The sequence below is a fragment of the Thalia democratica genome, chromosome 1 (assembly GCF_965202585.1).
Source record: "Thalia democratica chromosome 1, ktThaDemo2.hap1.1, whole genome shotgun sequence".
NCBI classification, from domain to species: Eukaryota; Metazoa; Chordata; class Thaliacea; order Salpida; family Salpidae; genus Thalia; species Thalia democratica.
The window spans coordinates 77,111,154-77,136,200 of record NC_139165.1 but is presented as its reverse complement, the minus strand read 5'-3'; the positions used below and the strand labels follow the sequence as shown (position 1 = coordinate 77,136,200).

The following is a 25,047-nucleotide window of genomic DNA, read 5'->3' as shown; positions in this document are numbered from 1 at the left end:
AATAAGCAAAAATCTAAAAATATACTTAAATGAACGTATATCAACATATTGTTATTAGTAATTTATGTTTTATTCAGCTTAACCGTTTTAGATGTTAATGACTACTTTGAATGAAAAAAAACAACTAGTTATTTAAAAATATCAATATCATAAAGTAAAAACAAACAATATTAATAAACTATGTGTCAAGAACTGATAATTTATGTTATACATAACCAGCTTTTTGTATCTCTTACTTAAAGGTACTTCTTTAACGGTTCAATTTTTTTTTGTGCACAGTAAAACAAAATTGCACCATAATGTTAACAGTTGCACACTGCGAAAGCAGTTGCTTTAATGTATGTTAAAAAGGGTAACATAAAATATTAAAGTTGTTAAATAAAGGAACTAAACGTTTTTGTAGATAAAAAAGTGCTGTGTAGTTATATAAATTAAAAAGAATCAAAGCTTTTATTTAAAAGACTTATTTACAACAACTAATTTAAAAAAAAGTTTAATACAAAAAAAATTTAAGAAAGGCTTTTAAAAACATGGTTAAACTTAAAAAAAAACTCTAAGTTTAACTCAAAATTACTAAAATATATCCTTTTACGCTAGTCAGATTAATCATTTTAAAGTATTAACAATAAGACACGTAAATTTTAAAACACGTAAACAACTTCAAACAAATTTCGTGCGAATGTTTTTGCAAAACTAAAACTGTCATCAGTTCAAATATTTCAAAAACCGATAGTCATCGAAAACAATGATAACGTCATGAGTGATAAAAGTCGTACCTTACAGGTGGTGACAGATGGTTTGTGTAAAAGTTTGAAAACAAAACTCTTAAAAAAACACATCCGTCATCAACATTGAACCAACAAAACATCAAAGCTTTCAACATCAAGTTCAAAGTAATTTATATATATTTCTGTTTACACAGGCTGTGTAAACACTGATTTACTTAAGGCAACGTACTTAAAGCATGATGAAAGATTAAAAAAAAAATACTCAAGGTTTTTAACAATGGGTGATATAAAAGTAATTAAAGTTTTTTAGCAGTTTAATTTTATGAAAAATACTAATATTAATAAAAAATGATATTAAAAATATATTTTACTTTAAGTGCAGAACTTAGGCTATAGTATATTGTAGTATAAGTTACCATTACACTCCCAAACATGTGTATATAGTTGTGTTTTGCTTGTTTATTAGCAACAATTTTGTTTACATTCGTTATCAAGTTTTACGTAAACATAAACTGATTAATACGTTTAAATTGCTAAATTGCTTCAATTTTAGATAAATTTAAATTACTTTAAGTACATCACTTTGAATGTTTAGTTAATTTTTTAAACACAAGATCAAAGTTTTATAAAAATATGTTCTAAATTATAAGAAATCGCTAAAAAGTTATTATTTATTTATATTACTTTATTTAGGTTAAATTATTACACAACGTAATGTGATAAAAGATTATTTATTCTAGTATAACCAATCCAAACAAGTCTTTAGGCAAATTACCTGTTTTCTATGCTTATAAAAGTGTTTTATGTTTTAGGTAACGGTTAATTTAACACGTGTGTTAAAAATTAACCCCCTGCTAATTGTATCACTTAACTGATAAGTAACTTATAGCATGCATAACATCTATCAACAACTTATTTTCTTAAACATGAAATAATATCATGCTATTGCAAACGAATCCTCATCAATTTTTTTGAATTAGACTAATACGCATTTTATCTATTGTTTTGTAACTTTTAATAAATTGTATACTACTTTTCAATAGTATTATATAAATTTTAACATCACTCCTAAGTTTTTTTTGTTAGCTTGTCATAATTTGATTTATGTGTGGTATGCGGATGAATGATCAGATAGGTCTTTTTGTGCATCCAGGTCTCCTTGGACCAAAAATGATTTTAAGCATCTTCGTTCTTAATTTTATTTGATAAAATTTATTTACATTGCATATAACTTTAGACATCTGTATATGTTTTAATACAAACTTCAAATTGAAATATGATAATTATTTTTTTTAAAATGTATCATTAGTAAAAAATTTAAAAAAGGTGTAGTATGTTTATCTGCAAATATATTTTATAACTTAGTCGACCATATCTATGTTTTTTTAATTTATCTAGCTTCCGAAAATTACTTAGTTAATTAATTTGTATACAGGTAAAGAAAGGCCTTATAAACCAGAAAATAAAAAATAAAAGTAGTTATTTACATCTGCAACACTTAAACTACAAAGAGTCACTTTCATACTAGTTAGTAAAAAAACACAACTACAATATGTCAATATACTTTTAAAGCACTTGTTTAAAACTAAATTTATTGAATAATAACTATATCTAAACCTTAAACTAAAGCATGACGTAAATTAGGAAAGTATAAAAATGAAGACAGCTATCACAGAAAAATTATATTGACGAAAAAGAAAGAACTTATACCTATAAACAACTAGCTACTTTTTTTTATAAAATTACATATTAAAAAACAGCATGTTTAACTTTTTTGTGTACGCTTAAAACTTGATATAAAGATAAATGCCTTGCCAATGTTTTCTCAATATTGTGTAACACCTAAATAAAATAACAATTGAGTTAAAATGATGAAAAAAAGACTTAATAACTTTTAAAAAAATTTAGTAAATGTACAATACTTAAAAATTTTAAACTTAGTACAGCAAAAAACAATACTGAGTAAGATCTTTAGTTCAGAGAATTAGTGCTAAATTAAGATTAATTTGAAACTAAATTGCAGCTCACAGTGTCTGCCACGAACAGTTGAATTATTTAATAGTCGGATTAAGTGCAGATTAAGCTAACAGATAAGAAAAATAATATCAAACAAAAATATATTCATGTCAATCAAAAGTGAAGATCGACTTTAAAAGTCCGTTAAAATAAATTAAAAGCAAATTAATCACGATAACTCGTGAGCCGATGTTAGCAAAAGCTTAAAAATAAATTGTTTACGGCCAGAGAACAAATTAAAAAATTAAAATTAATTTAATGTTTGATAATTTGGTTAAAGATAAAGTAAAAACTATCTGAGATCAGTTTTTTTTAATAAATATGTCTAAAACAAGGTTTATTAAACTTGAATAGCCTTTACATAAAATTTTTAGTAAAAATTTACAAAAAAGTACATCGAAAATTAAAATTTTTACAGTGTAAAACATAATAAAAAAAATTATTATGCACAAAAAAAAGCTTGCAAAAGTTTAGAAGATATTTTAGACTTAAAGTATAGTAAGCGTATTAGAAGTTTGACTTTAAATAACATCAATAAAAATTAGTTAAACCGTTTTAAAACTTAAAGGTCAGTTTAAAAAGTTAATTAATAACAAAACTAAGCATAACGAATTTAGTTATCTGTACTTATGAAGTAGATAAAAAACTAATAATATTTTAGTTCAAAGGTATATTTGTTGCATTCAAAAAACTTTAGATTAGTAACTATACTTTTGCGCTATTGTCTTCCAGAATAATGCTTAAAAATAATAAACATCTTTTTTAGGGCACATTTTTTTCTTCAATGTTTGATTTTATTATACTTCATTTATTTATCATTAACAACAATTTGAAACATTTAATTAGGGCAACTTGATTTACACCAAACCATAAAACATCTACTGCTCCGTTATTTTAATCGTACAAAGTTTCAAAGGAAACAGTGTGTGAGAAACAGCTTCAATGCGTCTTTCTAACAGCTATAAATAAATCATAGTTTGCATTCACTGCAAGCAAGGCGTTCCTGCCCAGAGTTATTTTAAGAAAACAATCAAATGTTGTTGTTTCTTTTCAATCGTGGCTGCCAGAAAGCTCATAAATCACGCTTAGCGCGTACGATTTACGCTGCGCTTTTGACGTTTAAGGCTGATCGATTGGACTGTGCAAACTTTCAGCGACTTACAGCTCACGGGGTGCAACCCTTTTTGCTTTTTGATTTATGGCTTTGGTGCACTGAGTTTTTTTTTAAGTGTGCGCGTTTTCAAATCGTGGTTTTTTGAAAAAATAAAAACAATATTATCTCGTATTTTTAATAAATTTTGAAGTTATGTTTTAGTTTAGTTAGAAAAAAACAATATGGTGTTTTTAAAATAGAATTTTTTTTTTGTAATATAAGAAAGGTTACTTGCTTGTTACAAACAGCTTTCGATAAAAATTACACTAAAATATAGCTTTTCTTGTGTTGTCAGAGTACAGCTAAAGCATTTTACTTTGTTATCAAACCGTATTTATTTTTCATCTATTTTTCCTTAAAATATTTTAAAAAGTGTAATAAAATCTTTAAAACTTTTCAAAATATGACGATGTATACGTTTATACTTTATCTCCTAGTTGTAAATAAATCAACTTAATCTTTTTACTAATGATAATGGACATTTCTTATTACTTTTATAGCAATGAAACAAAAAAAAAGTTTCTGTCAGTTTTTTATGTACATACCTTTTAAGGCCATCTATTAAAACCGGTTAACACACAAAAAATTACTTATTTGATTCAAAAGTATACAAGTTTTGTAGGAGACATAAGTGTCTTGTTTTAAATGCCAAAATAAAGTATAACGAAAAATACTATGCTGTACAAAAAAATTTCTTCACATCTTTTTCTGAAATTAGAAATAATCGAAAAACGTTTATTTTAATCGACAAGTCTAAAGTTTTTTGGAGCACGCTTTAACAATCAGATAAGCTCTTTCGGCTTGACAGACAGACAAATAGTAATTTATTCGGTGCCACATTGACAGAAAGAAAAAAATCGGTTGAATAAAAGAGATTAAATATTTATGAAAAACTAAAGTTTTACAGGAATGCTAGCGAAAGTGGTTTTCGAATTTTATTAGTGATCAGTGTCAACTCGAGTAACAGTTTAGTTTAGTAAAGATAAATTTTAACATCTCTTTGGTTTCGAAAAATTATTTATTTTACTTTTTGTCTTTACTGAGTAATAAAAAATGTATAAAATGAGTTTCAGTTATATTGTATAAACTCATTATGAAGTTTAATATTCAAACAATTTTTAGATTGAACGTTTAAATTTAAAGAAAGTGGTTGATATATTTTGACTCATACAACAAAAGTTGCATTGATTAAATAAAAAAACTAAGAATTGAAAAAGTGTTTTAATTTTATTTTATGTCTACCCGGAAAAATGTTTAGTTATAGACTTTTATTCACAACTTATAAAAAAATAACTCAGTAATTTGTTGTTAGACTTATGTAATTTTGGTCGTATAAATTCAGATTTTACTAAAAATTTGTCATTGTGAGCGGTTTAATTGAGTTAAGTTGTTTTTGAGTTATCATTCTTTGAAAGCTAATAATAACTAATACGTAGATGTAATAAAAATTTTACCAATTAAACTTTAGATAATGTTTTTTTTGTATGTGTAAATGAAAAACTCATGATTTAAAAAGACTTCAATATCAAAACATAAATAACTGTTAACTTTTAAGTTTTACTTACAAAACTTTTCTACATTTTGGGCGTTTGATCTTTTAAAGTGACATTTAGTTGAAGAAATTCTACTGTAGTAGTTTTCAAAGTATTCTCTAGCTTCCACTTTAATCAAGTTTACTACGTTGTTTTTGTATATATTTGATTTTTCAGCAGGCTTTGGATAGAAATATTTTATTCCAATAGTTGTAAAACAATAAAATAGATATAAAAGTTTACACAGCTAAAAATTAGCAAAGTCTATACTATTTACTAATACTGAACGTAATAGTTTGGTTTGTCTGGTAAATAGTTTATTGAAAACATTTATTTTATACTATATAATATTATATAATACATTGTTTACAAGGAATTACCTTTATAAATACCAAAAATAAAAGGTCATTAAAAAATTATGTATATTTTATTACATAAGGCATAGAAATAAAATAGTTATACATATAGAGTAAGAACTTTATTAATTGAAAATATGTTAAATACTTTAGTTTTACTTTTAAATAATTCATCTTTAAACTAAAGGTGTTTAACAAAAGTGTAACAAAAAAAAACTTAAATAAACTATGACTGTTTTTTACTAAGCATTATTAATTTATATGTAAATTTGTATTGTGTTTATGCTTATTATAGTTTAATAGGTTAAGTTTTTATAAAGGAAGTAATCAGTCATTTTTTTATGATTTATTAAACACTCCTTTGTATATAACACCTAGCAACTAGTGTTGCTAGTTCAAGGCAGATTAGTACACACAAACAAATATAAGAAATTAAAACTAAATTTTATTTAGAAGACTAAACAGGTCTTTTTCTTTCTACAAAATTTTGTGTACAAATTACTATCAATCAAATTTGAAAAAAAATGCTGAGTCGTACCATTTAGAAACATTTGTTTGTTGCAGTTTTCATTGTTTCTCTAATGTTTTAAAAACCTAAACTTAAAAAAATGTATTAAATGACTGTGACATTTAAAATATAAATAAAGGTGTTTGAAAAGTTGATTTGTAAAACCTATTGTTATAAAACTTATTTAAACAACTTTAAAAAGTTTTATTAAACCACATCATCTAACAAACACTTAGTATTTTTTGTTTTTTGTTACATATTAGTCATATAAGTTTTACACACCTAACCTTAAATAAGAGAAACAACATTATTTTTCAAAAAAAGGATTAAAACTTCTTTTTTTACAAAACATCACTTTGTCCATATCGATCAAATATTAAACCCTTTAAGATCTAGTGTAAAATAAGTTTTACAAAGCAGGCATCTAAGTCTTACAAAACTATTAGTAAAAAATCCTAGTTTGTTTAGGTTGTGATAACACATCCTTAACGAAATTACATAAACACTTTTACAATTTAAACTTATTCCAAACATAAGAGCTTTTGAAATGACCTCAAGCAAAAACTGACACCGGCTTTTCACTCGAAAATCCGAACATGATCTCTTCAACTCTGCAGACAATAAACTTGTCGTCGGCGCGCCAACCGCAGACAGGCGGCAATTTGCGCTCGAAACCGAACAGAAAGCGCAGAGGTCAGCGGCGCCACACAGGAAGACTCGACGATTGCGCGCGCGTTGAAAACTCGAGGATTGACCCGGTTAATGCTCGAAGGCTGCAAATTGGATAATGATATTGCGAAAGCGAAAGTTTAGCGTCAGTTGTCAATAGCAGGGGCGCCACACGATCGAAGTGATCGTTGGTGGCTTCGCGTTGAACTTTGAAGTTTGCGTTCGAGTCAGTTTCGAGGTTGTTTAACGAGAAAGCAGTCGATAGTTTTTGGTTATTTGTTAAAAAATAAAAAAAATTACTTTAATTTTACAAGTTTCTTGTAATATGAACTACTATTTCATCCTTTTTACTCTTTTACTTTTTGTCAAAAACAGTTTTTACCAGCACTATCGCCGTTTATATTGTATAAAACATCTAGAAAAGTCACTTAAATTTAAGTTTTCTTACTGTTTAAGACGTTTTATGAGGTAAGCACTTACTTAGCTTTTACAGTCTTAAAACAGGTCTTTAATTATTATTATTGTCTTAAGTTGTGTATTCATTTTTATGAATTGTGCTTTAAAACTATTCTTTATACATGACTTATTCTGAAGCAGTATTGTTTTGCGGTGGAAATCAAACAGTTTCAGATCAAATTTAAGCAAAGAAGAGCATAAAAAATGTATTTTTACATGGCTCGTGTGCTACATGTTTACTTACTGTTAACAAGTTAGTATTTTAAAAAATTTTTGATCAACATTTTTAAAAGGAGTAAATATTTTAATAAATAGTGACATACAAACAAAATACGCAAAGTTTTAACATTTTTTTTTAAACAACTTTTTTAAATCAAGAATTGTTGAGTAAAAAATTAAGAAGCTAAAATATAAACGACGTTTGTATTGTTGTAACTAGGTAACTTAAAGTATGCGGAACTACTTTTTGAGTTGCTTTTTCAAACAATTAACACATATGCTTAAAAAACTTACAAGTACTTATTTTAGCTAAAATAATATTTTTTTTTAGTATAATGTTTCTACATATCTTAGGTGTGTGTTTTACTTCCTATAGTTTTCAAATTACTTTTTAATGTTATTTTTACAAGTTTTAAAAGAGACACAATGTTTTAAGAAATAAAGCTAATGCCCCTTTACAACTGGTAATTTTCTAGATCATAAAATCAAAACTTTCACTACATTGCTCGTAAAACCTTTAAAATGTTATAAGTGTAATGAACTTAGTTTTATTACGTTTTACGAGAAAGCTTTCCAGTAAAATTTAAATATTTTGAAAATCCTCAGAATCCGCAAGCGGCGTGCTAGAGTTGAAAATACGAAACGAGAGAAATGAACAAAAAAGTATTGCATAATCGTGGTACGTTTTATAGCTGTAAGTTTAGTTAGTGTGAATCTATTGTAAATAGAGCTGGACTATGATTTTTTTGTCATTATTGAACATGCTTTGTAATATGCAAATATGCTTAACAGATTTTATTTTTTGTGTTTAATAGTAAATGGAATTGATAGTTATAAAGTTTTGTGTATGTTTAAGTCTAGTGAATTTAATGTTAAAATTTGAGTAAACTGTTTCAAATGAATTGAAAGTAACTTAGTTGTAGCTAATAATTATACAAATGTGTTTACAGCAGTATAGCATGATAAACCTGAATGATAAAATCTTTTTTGCTTGAGCAATAGATTGTATTGAATTATTAAAATTTTTCGCAGAGTATATAAAAAAAAAGATTTATTCAAAAACATGTCGTCAAACCAAAAAGGATTTTCATACAACAAATATCTTCAGCATGCAGATAAAGATAAGCCTGAGGTTTGTAAAAAAGTTTGTAATTTTGATATTATTGTTTAACTTTGCACACGAAAGTTATGTTTGTGTAAACTCTTTTTTACTATAAACAAATGTTTGTGATTTACCGTGAAAAACTAAAATAAACACTTTTTATTGTCTTTCTACAATGTAGATGAAATAGTTCAGAACAAGCTTTTCAACCAAACAAAGCTCTTTTAATAAGAAATGTTTTAGAGCTTTACAAAATTTTAAAAATAATTTCATTTTATCAAATAAAATTTATTACAATCTTTAGAGATTTTAAAACTAAATTTGCCTGCAGTAACAATCTTAGCATGCCGTCGCCATATACAACAAACAATTACTTTTAATGTTAAACATGTTCAACAGATCAACTTGAAGCAGTCTCCGTTGGCTCTACTCGCTCAAACTTGCTTGGCCATCGAAAGCAACTTGCGTTCCGGCTTCAAGCCGAGAATCAGCGGCTACGGCGCGATCAGCAAGCAGCAGCAAGTCGAAGCAGTCCCGAAGCCGAAAGCGCCAAAAGAGAATGCGCCATTGCCTAGCCGAAAGCACGACGTTCTTAGCACGGCGTCTAAGGCAGAAAAAATTGAAAGGAAAGTGATTAAGCGACCTTCCAGCAGTTGCTCTTCTGTTAAAACGACGCCGTCGCCGAAAAAACAAAGGCTGAATGAAGTTAAAACACCTACAGACAAAGTAAAGAGGAAATCAAGCGAAAACTTCAGCAGTTCTTCAAACCCGCAAGTTCCGCAGCCCTACAAGCTGAATGAAAGTTTGCTGAAGCAGGCGCAACTCCAAATGCAGATGATGAATCCGATGCATTACTACATGAAGACAATCGAAGATCAACTGAAAAGTTCCCAGCACGTCTGCAACTGGATGGTCAACAACGTCACTTGCGGCAAGAAGTTTTCCACTTCCGACCAACTTCTCTCCCATCTTCAAACGCACGCTATGACGTCACAACAACCGTCATATCCACCAATCAGCAGCTTGCAAACGAACCAGATGCTCCAATCAGCTTACAGTTTGTTGCAAGGTCAGCAGAATCCATTCGCATCAATGCAGTTGGCAGCTCAGAACAATTTAGGGGGTTTCCCGTTGTACGGAAACGCTCCTTACGCTTTTAACAAGGGAGGTTATCCCATGATGCAAACTCGAGCACCCGGTTTTTCTCCTTACTATCTACCTTTTAACAATGTTTTCAGCTAAACTGTGGAAATTTTAAACATATTGTAAGGCTTTTTTAAACTAAAATTACAGTTTTCTAATAGACTTTTCAAAGTTTGCATTAGCAAAGATATTTTTTTTAATTATTTTTTTTAACTATGTTAACTATTGTTTTGTGATTAATCACAATAAAAGAAATTATACTCAGTTCAGTAAGAACAGATGTTTACAACTGAATCTATGAAAAGTTTTAATAACTTTAGTTTTCTTTTCTAATTATTTCGAAAGTTTTTAAAATATTTGTTTTCCTAAAAATATTTTTTTAGCAATAAATCCATCTTATAGGGTGTCAACTCGTTTAAGAGACCTTATGAAAATAATAAACGATTTAAAAACAACAATAGTGAAATATTGCTTTCTCAAAAGGATAATTCTCTTTGTGTCAAATCAATCAATGTTAAATAAATTCGTTTCTATTTATTGGAAACTACGTTTTTATAGCAATGAGACATTAATTTGATTTATGGCCGGTAGCATGTAATACTTATGTCATTCGAGTATATTTAGTTAGAAGACAGTGAATTACTTATTTTCGAAGATTATATATAACTTGTATGAGAAAATATTTACTTTAGAATAAAATCTGCTTTTAATCCTAAAATAATAAGTTGAATTGTATCATCAGTTTATGCAACTATGAACTAAGTTTATTCTATTTCGTTTTCAAAAAATAAACTTATTTATGAAAAATTTGTACCTATTTGCCTTTATTATGTTTAAAATATAAAAGAAAGAAAGTTTCAAAACTGCTTTAAAAAGAATTCTTACTTAGTTTTTTGCGCTTAACAAGTAGTTATTTAGGTTTAAAGATAAAAAAAAGTATCTATCAGAAGCGACCAATGATAAATAAATAGGTGATGCTTAGCAGTTCAAACTACTTCGAATGCAATTTTGTATTCAAGCTCAAAGTATGATTAAAACATTTCGTTTAACAAAAAGTTTTTTATAATAATTTATATTGACCCCATGCGATGTCAGCTTTCGTCGCCACTGGCAGCTAATAAACAATGTTTAAGAATTTCAAGTTTGAAAAAAGTATTATTATTTAGTTTTGTATTTAAGATAAAAAGATATTTATACTAGATAATTAAAAACAAAAGTATTTTTATATATCTACTTTAAAAAAAAATTCTATCTTATTTTTTACCTATATTTTTATGTTTTTCATCTAACCTAAAAAAGTTTCATTTCAGATTTTTAGAAAGCTTATGTGTTGAAATATGTATTGAAAAATCATTTCGTAGAATATGCACCTTTTTGTTATATTCGAAAACAAAATTTACCTAAATAAAGTTACCAAATTGAAGATTAGACAATATCAAATGCAGATGATAACATCTGAGTAGCTCACATTAAAGTATCATGTTTAGATGGCCACCCAAATAATATTCAGATAAGGTAACGATAGATACCATAAACATTTATTCACAAAAATTACAACAACTGAGTGGCGTTTTTGTTAAGGGGTTACTGTATAATTAAAAAATGATCATAGTGAAAGTTAGCTGTAACTTAGGCACTTTATGCGTTATTTAGTTAAATTTTGTACAACTAATAAAGACTTATAGATTAGAAAATCTATATTTAAGTATCATAGTGTATATAACATTTATTACATGTACATTTACGGAAGTATATTTTTAGAACAGAAATATTATTTACATAATACAAGAAAGTTTTACAAAAATATTTAACAAAGCTTTAAAATTTAAGCTGTAAAATTGCTTGTTTCAAAACATATCAGCAAGTCTACTCACAGCTAGTAATGATTTCACATCATGCCACTCATAATTTTTCAAGAGTTAAACAAAGGGTTTAAGCTTGTTTGCCTGTCAACTAAACATCTGCCCTGTAATACATCTCAATCGTGCTCTTTCACTTGATGGTATTTTGAATGGGGTCAAATTTAGTTTGAAGTTGTTGAAAAACGTTTAAAGTGACAGGGAATGATTAAAAATGCAAATGTTTAAAACTTATTTTGAGTTATTTTAAATTCTGTTTCTGCTCATACAGAATTTTGTTATTGCAGAAATATTTTAACGTTACTTTTACTTTATAAAACTGTAACAAAAACACTTCATTGAAAATGAAAATACCTAAAATTTAAGTTGTAAAGATTTATTTCTTAAACAGTTGAGCTAAAAGTTACTTATGACTAAATTTGTCTAGTGTATACAGACTTCATTACACTACTGTATCTAAAAATCCTATTAAAACCTCAAATTTTGCTATTAAAGATTTAAAAGAATAGCATGATTAGCCTAATCTTTTTTGCGCAGACATGTTGTAATAGTTAGTATGTGGTTTTTTAGTTTATTAGATAAATTAAATCATAAAAAGTAATTTATAATATTTCTTTTTTAATTTAACTGGTTAAAAGTTTTAAGACACTTGAAAAATGATACATTTACGAAGAAGAAGGTTGTTTTGAAATGACAACTTATACGCCTATTTTAAATTACGTTACAGAAGGTTCTTAATACTACTGTGAACTTATTTTCCAGGCTTATTAAAAAAAAAACAAAGTTTGTTATATAAAAAAAAAGGTTAATATAATGTTTTGTATAAAATTAAGGTAGGAAACAAACAAAAAAAAAATTACGGGTAATTTTTAATTAAAAAAAGTCTAACTAATCTAACTGGTCAGTCTTTTTATTAATTTATGTTTCATATGGCAATCTTATTTAAGAAAATATTTTTGTTGAAAGTTAAATTTTTTACAACTTCTTAAAGCAAAATCAATAAAGAAATTGAAATTTTTGTAAAACAAACAATATATATGCAAACATAAGGATAAAAACAACTAAAACATAAAGTATTAAATTTTGTGTATTTATATTAATTCAGTTCTAAAAACGGTTTTTATCTCAGATTTTGAAATGTAATTTTGATGAACTAAACTTTTAATGAAGTTTTTGAAAAATCGGCGTAGTCTAGTATATATATTTTTTATTATTGAAATAACTTGTCATAAATTATGTTAAATTTTAATGTATAGCGTCAGGTCATAATAATTTAATTCTACCAATAAAAAACATAGAGTAACCCTATTTAAAAGTCATATCATAATAAGGGGTGGCTGTCAAATTTGCACGAGCGTACAAAATTGCACGAGGGTACAAATTGCACGAAGGTACTTTTGCACAAAGACACTTTTTCACGAGGGGATTAAATTGCACGATACTGAAATGACACGAAGAAACTTTTGCACGAGCAGAAAATTTTCACGGAGACATTTTTGCACAGATTGATTTTTTTTTTACTTTTTTTGATAATTATTATTACTTTTTTTAATATTTTTTTTACTATCACTGTTACCCCTAACCCTTACCCTCGGTCGGTAATTTATTTGATTTTTAAATATTAATTAATTTAATTTGTTTTTTATTTATTAATTTTTATTTTATTTTACTTTTTAGTTTTTTTCATTACGACTGTTACTCTTAACCCTTACCTTCGGTCGTTAGCTTTTTTTTTTAATAAATTCATTTTTATTTATTCATTTATAATAATAATAATAATAATCTTTATTAGTTATTTTATTTCTAATTTTTGCTACCACTATACCCCTTACCCTCGGTCAGTTTTTTTTTTCTCTTTGTTTTTTTATTAGTTTATCTTTTAGTTAATTTTTTCTGTTTTTTAGATATACATATTTTTCTTATTTTTACTCTCGTACAAAAATGACTTACCGTGCAAATTTGTAACTCGTGCAAAATTGACCCTTGGTGCAAAAGTGTCTTCGTGCAACTTTGTCCCCTCGTGCAAATTTGTCTTCGTGCAATTTTGTGCCCTCATGCAATTTAGTAACCTCGTGAAGTTTTGTCTTCGTTCAATTTTAACCCATTCCCCATATCAATAGCTATATTTGGTAATATTGTCATTATAAATAAAAGTATTTTGAAAATATTAAGTTTATAAAGTCTGACATATTATAAAACTGTTTGTAGTTTTCCAATTCTACAAAACGCACATTAATCTTCACAATTTTTTAACTTTATGTCTTTTGAACTGGGGGCCAAATGTAATTTATAATCGTTTAACAACATGAAATTGGCTTTTTATCATCTATTATTTATAATATGACTGCTACTGTCCTACTATTATTAGATTGCTAAAATTTTCTCTTTCATTCATAAATATTTTATGGTAGTACAGTTTTTTTGTCTAAAAGCTTTAAAATTTTAGAATAATTTATAAATAAAAAATTATTATTTTTAAATTATTAAACTAAAAGCTTGTTATATTAAAATAGTTTCAACTGAGGAAACTCTAAACTTTTCTCTCTAAAACAGACAGAAAATGTATACTTTCAGTTTAAATCAAAATCATTGATTTCTTATACTTTTTACAAAATTGCATAGTCCGAAAACAAGTAACTTTTTTTTAAATTGTAATATCCAAATTTAAAAATATAGCTTTTTGTAAAACAAATTCAATATAAAACTACGTAAATATAAAAAGAAGTATTTTTACAGAAATAATTTATTTACTTCAAAACTGCTTATAAATGTTAATAAACTAAAATAAACTTACATTTCAATCATATAGCACAATAGTGTAAAACTTTAAAATAGCTAGCTGTCAAAATTTATCAAAAATTTAAATTATCCTGTCAAATGTATTTGGTGTTTTACCCAAAACATTGACCTGAAACTTAAAGTAAAATTGATCACAATAAGCTTTAAGGTTTTAAGTTATTGTTTTGCAAATAGTTGTTTTAGTGTAAATATTTCTTGGAAAGTTAAGAAGTAGTTGCACTTGGAAGAATTTTAAAAGTTAAGTAATGCACAAACGTAAACTTTATATACCAGTATTTATTGTTTTTGAAAATCATAGAAAATTTTAAACAAAATGAGCTAAAAGTCGTAGTAAAAAAAAGCAAATTTTATTTTATAACTATTTAAAAATATTAATACATACATTTTAACCTTGTTAAATATTAAAAATTTTGTTTTTGAATATTTGTTGTTGCTAAATATTTACTGTTTTACAGATCTCTGCTGCTTCAATATTTTAGTATTTTAAACTTTTAAACAAGTGTTAATATTTAATGTTATTTAATTTTATATGCTGTTGATTTGAAAATTTTATCTGTAGTATATACTTTTGTATTAAATATAAACTTATATAGAAAGACCTCATAGATTATTTTTATAGTATTAAGCTTTAAACCAAATATCTTTACATGAAAATAATTACTTATAATAAATTTATTCGTAGTCGCAAATAGTTTTTCAGTATCAAAAAAATATAGTTATAAATCTACAAGGCAGAACAATAAGTATTGTCGATAGACGAATCGAAAAATAACATATTCAAAGCACTCAATCAATTAAATGTAGTTTATAAAACCGTGTCTAATCACGTTATAAGCTGACAGCTGTTTCAAACTTATGTAGTATTAAACAGGTGTTATTATAATATTAAAGTTTGTGTAGTATTCAACAGGTGTTCAGGGTTAAGTTTAAATTATTTAATCGGTGTATTAAACGCTATGCTCTTTTCTCATTTAAATGTCAGACTAGTATTAAAATTACTGTCAGTCTAAAAATAACAAAGTATTAGTTTTTTGCCAAACTACCAATTTGAGTGGTGTACTTGGAACTTTACTATATATTTTACATTTTCGTTTCTACAACAACAATGTTTGTTTTTAACTGCATAGCACTATAAAAATTATAAATAGCTAGATTTTACATTCTTTTTTTATTCTAACAATCAAATTGTGTTGAAATTACATGTGCCTTAAAAAACTTTAGTTGTTAATAGTTTTCTATTTGATTAAAAAAAAATTGTTAAGTTTTTAATTTATTTTAGTTTATGTCAAACACCCAAAGTAACTAATACAGAAGTAAGCAGTTCTTTTGTGTGATATTATCTGCATATAAAAAAGTTGTTTTTCACTAAAAAATTAATTCTACTTTTCATTTTTCCGTTTTTCTCGCGAAGTTGAATTAGTTTCAAACTGTATGAACAACGCAAAACGGGTTCATAATGACATTATACGTCATTAGCTGTCTGTTTTGAAGAAAAGTTTCATTTCAGCCTTCCGTATGTGATCAATCATTAGGGGAATGTCGTTACTAAGATTAAAAGAAAGTATAAAGTATAAACTCAAGATAATTAATTACAGAGTAATTTAAGTTTTACTTCCTTTGCAGTTCAAAATCTTTATGTTTGAACAAAAAGTACTTGAAAGTAAAAATAATTATTATTCTTTAAGACAGTTATTTAGCTAAATAGAAAAAGTCCTAAGTATTGGTGATAAGTGCTCAAAAGTATCTAAATGTACCCTAAAAGGTATATTTAAACGAATTTAGTTTCAACTATAAGTTTTTATAACCAAAATATAATAAAGATTACTTAATGTAAAATTAAATAGATGCAGTATAATATATTAATGTTTTAGTTTATTTTAATAGAAACAATAACGACTTTACATTAAAAGTAACAGAAAATGATGTATCATAAAGTCTAGCTAATACATTTACAAATATTAAGTAATTTATATTTTAAACACACACTGAAACAGAATATATTGAGTAAATAAAAATGTTGTTCACCACGCTTATTACACGCAGAAACAGCTGTAAAACTTATAAAGTTTGTTTCTTGTATACATTTATATGCCTTTTTTTGGATAACTTACAAAAACAAAAATATTTTTGTACACTTAACAAAAATTTACTTTTTTTCATAGTAATGTTCCTATACTGAAAAGTTTGTTGTACTTTTCAATTGCAACTTAAACTTTTAATGAAACTCCTTTGAAACTTAAGTTCGTTAGTTCAATTATGTTAACCTGTATGCCTGGATACTCGCGTCTAAAATCCAAATATACAGTGGCAAGACTTTATTATTCACTAAATTAGTTGAAAATGAAACATTTTTTTTGTTTGAAAAAAGCATAAAGTTGTATAAGCTAATCATTTTTTTTAGGCTTAATCATCAGTACAAGAACTGAAATAAAATTACAACGTTCGTTAGTTATGAATGTTAATTTAAAAGTATCATTGAAGAAAAGTTGATGTTTCTGTTTAGCTAAACATTATTTTTTTCCCAAGTGACTAACTTACTAATGTTTTGCTGTTTCTTTAATGAAACGGTAAAGTTCAAAAAACATGAGTTTTTTTGTCTAAGTAAAGTTAATAAACTTTGTGAGTAACAATACATATATTATTTACATTTATTTATTTACTTATTTTGTGCTTCAAAAAAAAACATCTATAATTTTTAACTTTTTCAATGCTAATTAGTTTGTATAAATAGTTTTACTTAAGTGAAAAACTTGTATGTCTGAGCTTAATCTGTAAGTTTTTATTTAATTCAAAAAAGTACTTGGTCAAGTTTTTAAATCCTAGTATGAAAACTACCATGTCAATACCTTCATTAGTTACAAAAAAATATCATACCCTTGCAATTTTCACGTTTCAAAGATGACACGTAATAACGATTTCGTGAAATTTTCGATAAATATTCAACAGGTATCAAGTATCAAAGACAAAACCAGATAAAAACATAACGACGTGAACTCACTACATTAAGTCGGCCACCCAAGACAAAAAATGCTTTCAGAAAGGTAAACAGGTAGACGTTTGTTTTCTTTGTAAAGTTTGATTGACTCCTTATCAGGATGTAAAGTTTGTAGTAATTGTTTTTTTTTTACTAAGGACGTTTAACACTGTAATAAGAATAATTATTAAACAAATTTATTTTCAATAAAAAAAAAAAGATAAATTCAGAAGAATAAAAATCAAATAGATAAAGGGTTTGTTTTAGATAAAAGTACTTAGCTAAACACCTAAAACATATGCCATAAAGTAAAATTCTTTATTGTATTTTAGTAATTTTAAATAACTTTTCCAAGTTGTGAATCTTTTAATCAAAAATAAAAAACAACCATGTTAAAGTATTTTTACTGTTTAGTGTCAAAGGTTTAATTGCATGATATAAATAGACTGGATGCAACCTACATATTTAGAAGTTTATAAGAATTAAAGTAAAATATTCATAAAAAAATGAAATAAATTTTGAAAATCGAATTTAATTTAACTACGCATAAAAGATTGTTAAAAAATGGTCTAAATCAAAACTGCAACTTTTGTTTTGATTCAGCTACTTTAAAAGGTCAAATATCACGTAGTATAATGCTTTTGTATTATAAAATGTTTTTCACAGTGAAGAAAGTTCTCACTTGAAATATTTTCTTAATGTTTGCCAAATAGTTGTTGTACGGTGCCTGTTTTATTTGGCCACTAATTAATATGGCATGTCTCTACAACTGCCAATAAAAAATTAGTTGCTAAAACACTGTTTTCCTTGTGTTGAATGGACAGTTTAACAAGCTTAATTTCCTCCCTGATAAATTCAAAGTTAATGATTTTTTTAAATGTGTAAATTTCGAATAAAAAGTTTACCAAATTTATATAACGATATAATTTAAAGTTTTATAAACTAGTAAAAACCGTTTAAATTTTTCTATTACCTTCATAGATTTATAAATGCTTTTTTAAAAATAATTTAAAGTATCTTCTTTTTTGGGTTGAGTTAAAGAAACAATTCTCGCCACCAACATTCATTTTAATCATCTGGCGCCCTTTTAAAAGTGATTGACGTGCAATTTTAAGTCTAAGTTTTTCTTTAACCACCAAATAAATTTCTTCAAATTAAACTGCTCGACCTGACCTGATTCGTCTTTTAACATCTCTGTTGTTTTTGTAAATTCCAACGTTTTCAAGTATGTGTTTAACAACTTTTTTTTAGGTGGTTTTTGGCTAGTTAAGCAGACGTGATTACTGAACTTTTCTTATTTTTAAATGTTAAACGCTTTATCTGGTTTTAAACTATTTTTATGTTTTCTTATATTAGTTTTTAATTCTGAAGCGATTTTGCATGCAAATTAAGTAAGAATAAACTTACTTAGACTAATATTTTTTTTATGAACAACTGAAAACTTGTAAATATAACTTCGCTTAATTTTTGAGTTATAAATACACAAACTATTACTTATCGTCTAGAATATATATTTATTAATAAAAAACTTCGTTTTACAAATACAATTGTTTCACTGTTCTGTGAGAGAACAGATCTTCAGTTTGTTTATTAGAAAAATATCTTACAACATATATATATATGTATATACATATTTATATAGATAAATATTTGTTAAAACGAGCAACAAAGTTTGATAAAAAGAACAAAGTTTTTTACAAGAAAAAAAAAAGTTTTTAAAAACTATAAATTAAATTTTTTAACTACCAATTATAATTGCTTTAAACACGTAGCTACACAATGGGTTAAAGTTTACTTCAACAGTTTTAGTGCTATTTTCTTTTTTGGTCAAACTAGTAGTAACGGTGTGAGTAAAAAAATTATCTATACAGAAAAATGTTGTGGGTGGTCCATGAGAACTGGCATTGCAAACAAAAGACGAGACTTTGAAATCCTCATTTAATCCTTTCATTGCAATGTTGTTCTGTCTAAGGTCACGTGTTGAGTATGAAAACAAAAGTTTGTGTTGTGCACTACACACACGCAAAAACAATTTTCAGCTTACTGTGTCACCGAGTAAAGTAAGTTTAGTATTGAGAACTAAGATACATCACGCATAAAAATATCCTTTTGCAAACTGCATTAGAACTAGCTGAACAATATTTTGAATTGCTAAGACAAAAGATAATATACGCGAAATTAGCTTTAAAATCTCAGCTTTAAGAGGTTCAGTTGATTAATATCAACTTTAAACTGAAAATAATATATATATATCATTCCTACCTACCACTACTTTACCACGGAAAAAAGAATTAGACTCACACTTGTGGATTACGACTCGATAACCGGAAGGTTTTAATTCGTACACCACGTTTTTAGACCAAACTTTTTGAGCGCATTTCTTTTATCGTTCAATGAACAGTTTATATTAAAACAAACCTTTTCTTAAAAAGAACTTTTAAGCAGGTAGGTGTAATTTTAAGTAGCTCTGATAGCGATTTCCTCATATAGAACATGTTATATTGATTGAGTTAACAAATAAAATAAATACAATACTTGGAACTCTTGAGTAGAGTGGAGTCAAAAAAGTAAATATTATGTTTTAAAATTTACAGCAACAACTCGAAACCAAAATCTTACTGTTATTTGAAATAAACAATCGAGTTACCCTAAAGTAAGTACAAGTTTACGATAATGTCTACAATTCTCGCGCTAATTAAAATATTGGGTGTTTAAAATAAATTAGCTTTATTTTAGTTATATTTTAAATCACGTTGTATATTGAGCTAAATAACTTATAATTAAACATTAAAAGTATTAAAATTCTAGCGGTTTTAAAGAAGAGCTAATTGTTTATCGATTGTATAAAATTGACTACGCTCAAATCAAATGTCTACTTAAAAGTTTTACTAATTAAGATTTTTAGTAAACAAAAAAATAACGTGTCAAAACACACCTAAACAGGTGACATTCTTTTCAAGCTTTAAAATGATATTCATATTACTAGTTTTGGCCGTCTTCCAAAATTTGTTGTACAGCAAGACCTTTTTAGCCTACTTAATTTTAACTGCGTGACCTTTGCTTTAGCTTTTAATCTCTGTTATTCTGGCACGTTAGAAATATTAATAATATTACAAAACTGGTTTTAGGGAAGTAAATCAGAGTTTTAAAGACTTCAGCTAGTATAAAGTCGTTTAACTTAAAATATTTTTCATTATTTTTTAAAAAACAACATAATATACATTTTTCATTTACACAATTTTTTCAAGCAGTCATAAAAATTTTCACATCAAGCTTTTAAATAAAACTGGTAAAAATAGTTAAATTAAGCTATCTTTTTCAAAAAAAAAAAAAAAGGTGTAAACCTTATAAAGACAAATTTCACGTTTTCAACTTTTTGGTTAAATTCTTTGGTTCTTATTGTGTATACAAGTGTGAGTTCTATTATGTCGATTTTAGTTTTAAAGTATCAAACTTTAACTAGCAAATAAAAGTGTTTTTAATCTAAACAAAAATCTTTATGGTATAGTCAATTGCAAACAAGTACATAACATAAAAGTTCAGGACTTTAAAAGTATTACATTTAAAAAAAAGCTAACAAAAAACTTACTTTATTAAATATCAAACTAGCCATCAGTTTATTAAATTCATGTAAATTTTTTGTAATGTAAGTTAAACAAAGCACTGTTATGTTTCAAATAAAGAACAGCTTGTATTTGGTAATGTTTCTAAATATTTGAAAAATGTACAGGTAGCATTTCCGTTTTATTGAACAAGTCAACAAGCGTCTGTAGTTTTAAAAAGCTCCATTATAAAATGAACCGCATTCAGGTACGATAATGGAAAGACAAAGCATTACAACGACAAACAAAAATATTAATTGCCAGCAAAAGAACAATGACACTATACAGACATCTTAGCCTGATTAAAAAATATGAAGTATGATTAATTACAAATATTTTTACACTTCCTGATTTGTGTTTAAAAGGTTTCTGCTAATTTAAGAAAATATTAATAAGCTTGAGAATTGATTTTATTGAATTGATATTGTCTGTCATCAATTTTCATATATTTTACAAAACTGGTTACCTTTAACACAGTACGTCATGCTGTTTTTCTTGAACAATCAATCATCTCTTCAAGTGAAATTGTTGTTTACTAATGCTTGAGAAATGTACAATAGTTGAATTTTTTGTTTTGGTAATATAATTTAATTTTTTTTCTTCTTACTTAACTAACAACTTTTGTCTTAAAAACGTTTAACTTTTTAAACCTTATTCTAGTCCTTGAGTTATAAGCAAGGAAGAAAAGACTGAAAGTTGATTTAAGTTGGTTTTTAATAAATTTTATTCCGTTTAATTTAAAATAAAAAAGTGAACTTTGAGAAAATTCTTCTAAATTTAATAAATAATCACCCAAATTTTTATTGCACTTTAAAAGCGGGATTATAAAATGAGAAGCGCAAACATCAACAAGAATTGTCAATTTTTGATGACATTTTCATGTTAGTTAATGAGCAAACGCGAAAATGATTTATAGGCAGTGATTAGGCGTCATTCCAAACAATTCTTCATCGTTTTCCGCAAAGATATCATACTAACAGGAGCATATGAATTATAAAATTAATCCCCATGTGGCCCCTGTTAGTTGTTAGTTGGGCACTTGTGTCGGATTGGAATTTGACATAAGCTTTTAAAAGTAAAACTTATATATTTAAAGTTTTTTTTTTGTTTTCCGGACATTCAGTATCATAAAAAATAATCTTTGCTTTTTTTTGTGCAGCTGAGTTTTTTGTTTTAAGCAATAATACATTAGTATTCTTTATTAAAGCTAGTTATTAAGGAACCTTTAAAGTTTTATTTTTATAAATCAACATCTAAAAACTTAAACCTAAGTAAAGGTTTGAGAAACCTAAAATTTGTTATTTAGTAATCAATATTTGAACTATAGTATAAAATGTTAGTATTTAAAAAAAATAAATTTTTAATAACTATAAGATAAGTTGTCGTTAAAACAAAACTTACAAACATTTAAAAATAGTATTAAAATCTAAAAATTGAAAATAGTTCACTTTTTAAATCAGTTAAGAGATACATTAGAACATAATTACTTTTAAATTTTAACTACTGTAAAAGTATAAGTAAGTAAAAATAACAAATATTTTACTCACTAAAACGAAAATAAAAACAACAAACGCTTTATGGACTTATACTTCTGGGACTAGAAAACTTTGTATTTTGTATAAAAAAAATCTAGTTTTAATTGTCAATTTCATAGAAAGTATGTCGACCGGTTTACGTAAGCATCATAAAATGCTTAAGCAACTAAAATCATTTAAACGACATATTTAACTGTTTGATGCTTCATTAAAACATCAGGTTGATTTATGAATGTAATTTGAGACTTTAAACGAGCTACGGATTAGTCAAAGTGAACATTTTTCGTATTCGTAATGAAGATAATTTTGATATATGCGCTGTTCAATGAACAACATCAGTTATTCAATGCTTCAGTGTCATAAAGAAAACTATTAAAGAAAACGTACGTATAATTTTAAAGAGCTATACATCACATGTAGTTTTTACAGTAAAAGGTAAATAATTGTGTTATCAATCAAAGGCAGTCTGGATGTACTTCAAGATTAGTTATTCATAAAAAAGCTGATTTGATCAATTTATTTTCGCTTTATATAAAACAGAACGTTAAAGTAAGAAGCAAAATGTTTATTTATTGAAAATTTATTTTCAAATTTATTTATATATTCTGATTCCCATATAAAATGTAACTGTTAACCTTGAAACAACTTATCTACTATGCCGTTTTTATGTAGAAAATAAAATTTTTAAACCATAAACAATTTAGAGTGAAGAAAAAAATTAGTAAAATAATATGGTCGAATTTTTGTTTCAATATAAATTAGGATAAAAATATTTTGGTTTTTGAGCATAACTGCCATTGTGGCAAAGAGCATATTACCTGAAATTATTACATGAACATGTTATAAGCAATCAAAAGTTTCTTAAATATTCAGTGTTCAGAATTGTTTCCTTCTAGAAAACTGCTATGTGATTTTATATTTAAAGTTATTTAAAATGTTTTACAAAAAAGTTGACTGAAGTTTCAAGCGAGCTTTTTAGATTAGTTATCGCTATGAAAACGACTACATCGAAGAAAATTTCATTTAGTTAAGTCGTTATCCACTAGCTTTGTTTAAAACGGGTACATAATTAATATGTTTTGGCATTATTTTTACGAAGTATTCCAATTATCCATTTGAAATTGAATTCGCTTAGCTTCATCTAACAACGTTTAAGTTTTTAATTTTAGATATTTTAAAAGTATTAAGGTTTAAGAACTAAAAACTTTCAAAGCTACAAAACAAGTAAGTAAAAATCAAAAGAATAAAATCATATTTTAAATCAAAATTTTGTACAAGTTCAAAAATTTATACAAGTTACTTATTTAGTTTTTCTATATCCACTTAATTGTTTATTTTTATCAAATAAATTTTTTAAAGTAAAAACAAACAAATGTAAAATAAAGTTCAAACTAATTACTTTAACTCTTTTTTAAATAACTTATTAGCTAATACAAATGTGAGCATAAAAAATTTTAAAGTATCACATTGTTTTTTATTTTATATGTCAAAATTTTTTATATTTTTCTTTTGCTTTATATTAAATTAAAAAAAATATTTTTTTTGTCAAACTCAATTAGCTGAACAAATATTTAATTCTAGTTGTTAACTTTTACATGGCGACGTAATGTTTATTTAATGTTATTAGCTTGATTTATATGTACAAACCAATAAATGTCAATTATTACATTTCAAAAACGGTTTTACTAATGACTAATTCACTTTGTGAAAGTTAATTTTTTGTTTTACCTAAAAATAATTCATATTGGCTTGTCATTAAAATCAATTACGACTTAATTTTCTCAAGCTCTATGACAGTTTTAATAAATCAACCTTAAAACAACAGTGATAAGTGTAATTTCACGATTGATTGATTTATTTACTTGCTATATAAGCTCTAAGTATTTATTGACCAGGGTTATGCGGTTTTTACTTATGATCAAGAGTAGTAATTTGTTTTGTATTTTAAAAACTAGTTTAGTGATAAAGCAATACTCTAGTTAAAAATATTCGGTTTTTCGTAACCTTATAGTCATCAAAGTTATAGTGCAACCTAAACTGTACCAAAACATTTTTATCAAAAAAATTAAATATAAATAATTTGTGACTAATTAACTAATTTATCTATTTTCTGCTAATATCCTATATAAAATAATGTTTAAGTTTTGGTACTAGTAGTTTGTTAAAATTATTTAACTTGAATAGACCTTTTTTTATAATCAAACCTTAATGTAGTTTAATTTCAATTACATTTTAAATTAAGTGATACAAACATTTAACTGAGTTTCTTAGCTTAAAATTTTTGAAGTACCTATTTTTACTTTAATTTTATGTAAAAAAAATTGTTAATGTAAATTTTAACTTTAAACTTTTATTGTTGATAAAGACTTATATTAAGGTTATGTATTAAAAGTATT

General features: G+C 25.9%; 1 protein-coding gene across 1 annotated transcript; it reads left to right on the top strand.

Moving 5' to 3' along the window:
- The first annotated feature begins 8,673 nt into the window (after window positions 1–8,673).
- Window positions 8,674–10,589, top strand: LOC145844639 (uncharacterized). The gene is made up of 2 exons (XM_082952042.1): window positions 8,674–8,769; window positions 9,139–10,589. Exons 1-2 carry the CDS (start codon window positions 8,701–8,703, stop codon window positions 9,979–9,981), a joined length of 912 nt encoding a protein of 303 aa, XP_082808168.1. The 5' UTR covers window positions 8,674–8,700; the 3' UTR covers window positions 9,982–10,589.
- The last annotated feature ends 14,458 nt before the right edge of the window (window positions 10,590–25,047 follow it).

Excerpts from the sequence above, each read along its gene's own strand:
- LOC145844639 (XM_082952042.1), top strand. The coding sequence starts at position 8,701 with ATGTCGTCAAACCAAAAAGGATTTTCATACAACAAATATCTTCAGCAT. Across the intron at positions 8,770-9,138 it reads CAGATAAAGATAAGCCTGAG|ATCAACTTGAAGCAGTCTCC; the intron begins GTTTGTAAAAAA and ends CATGTTCAACAG.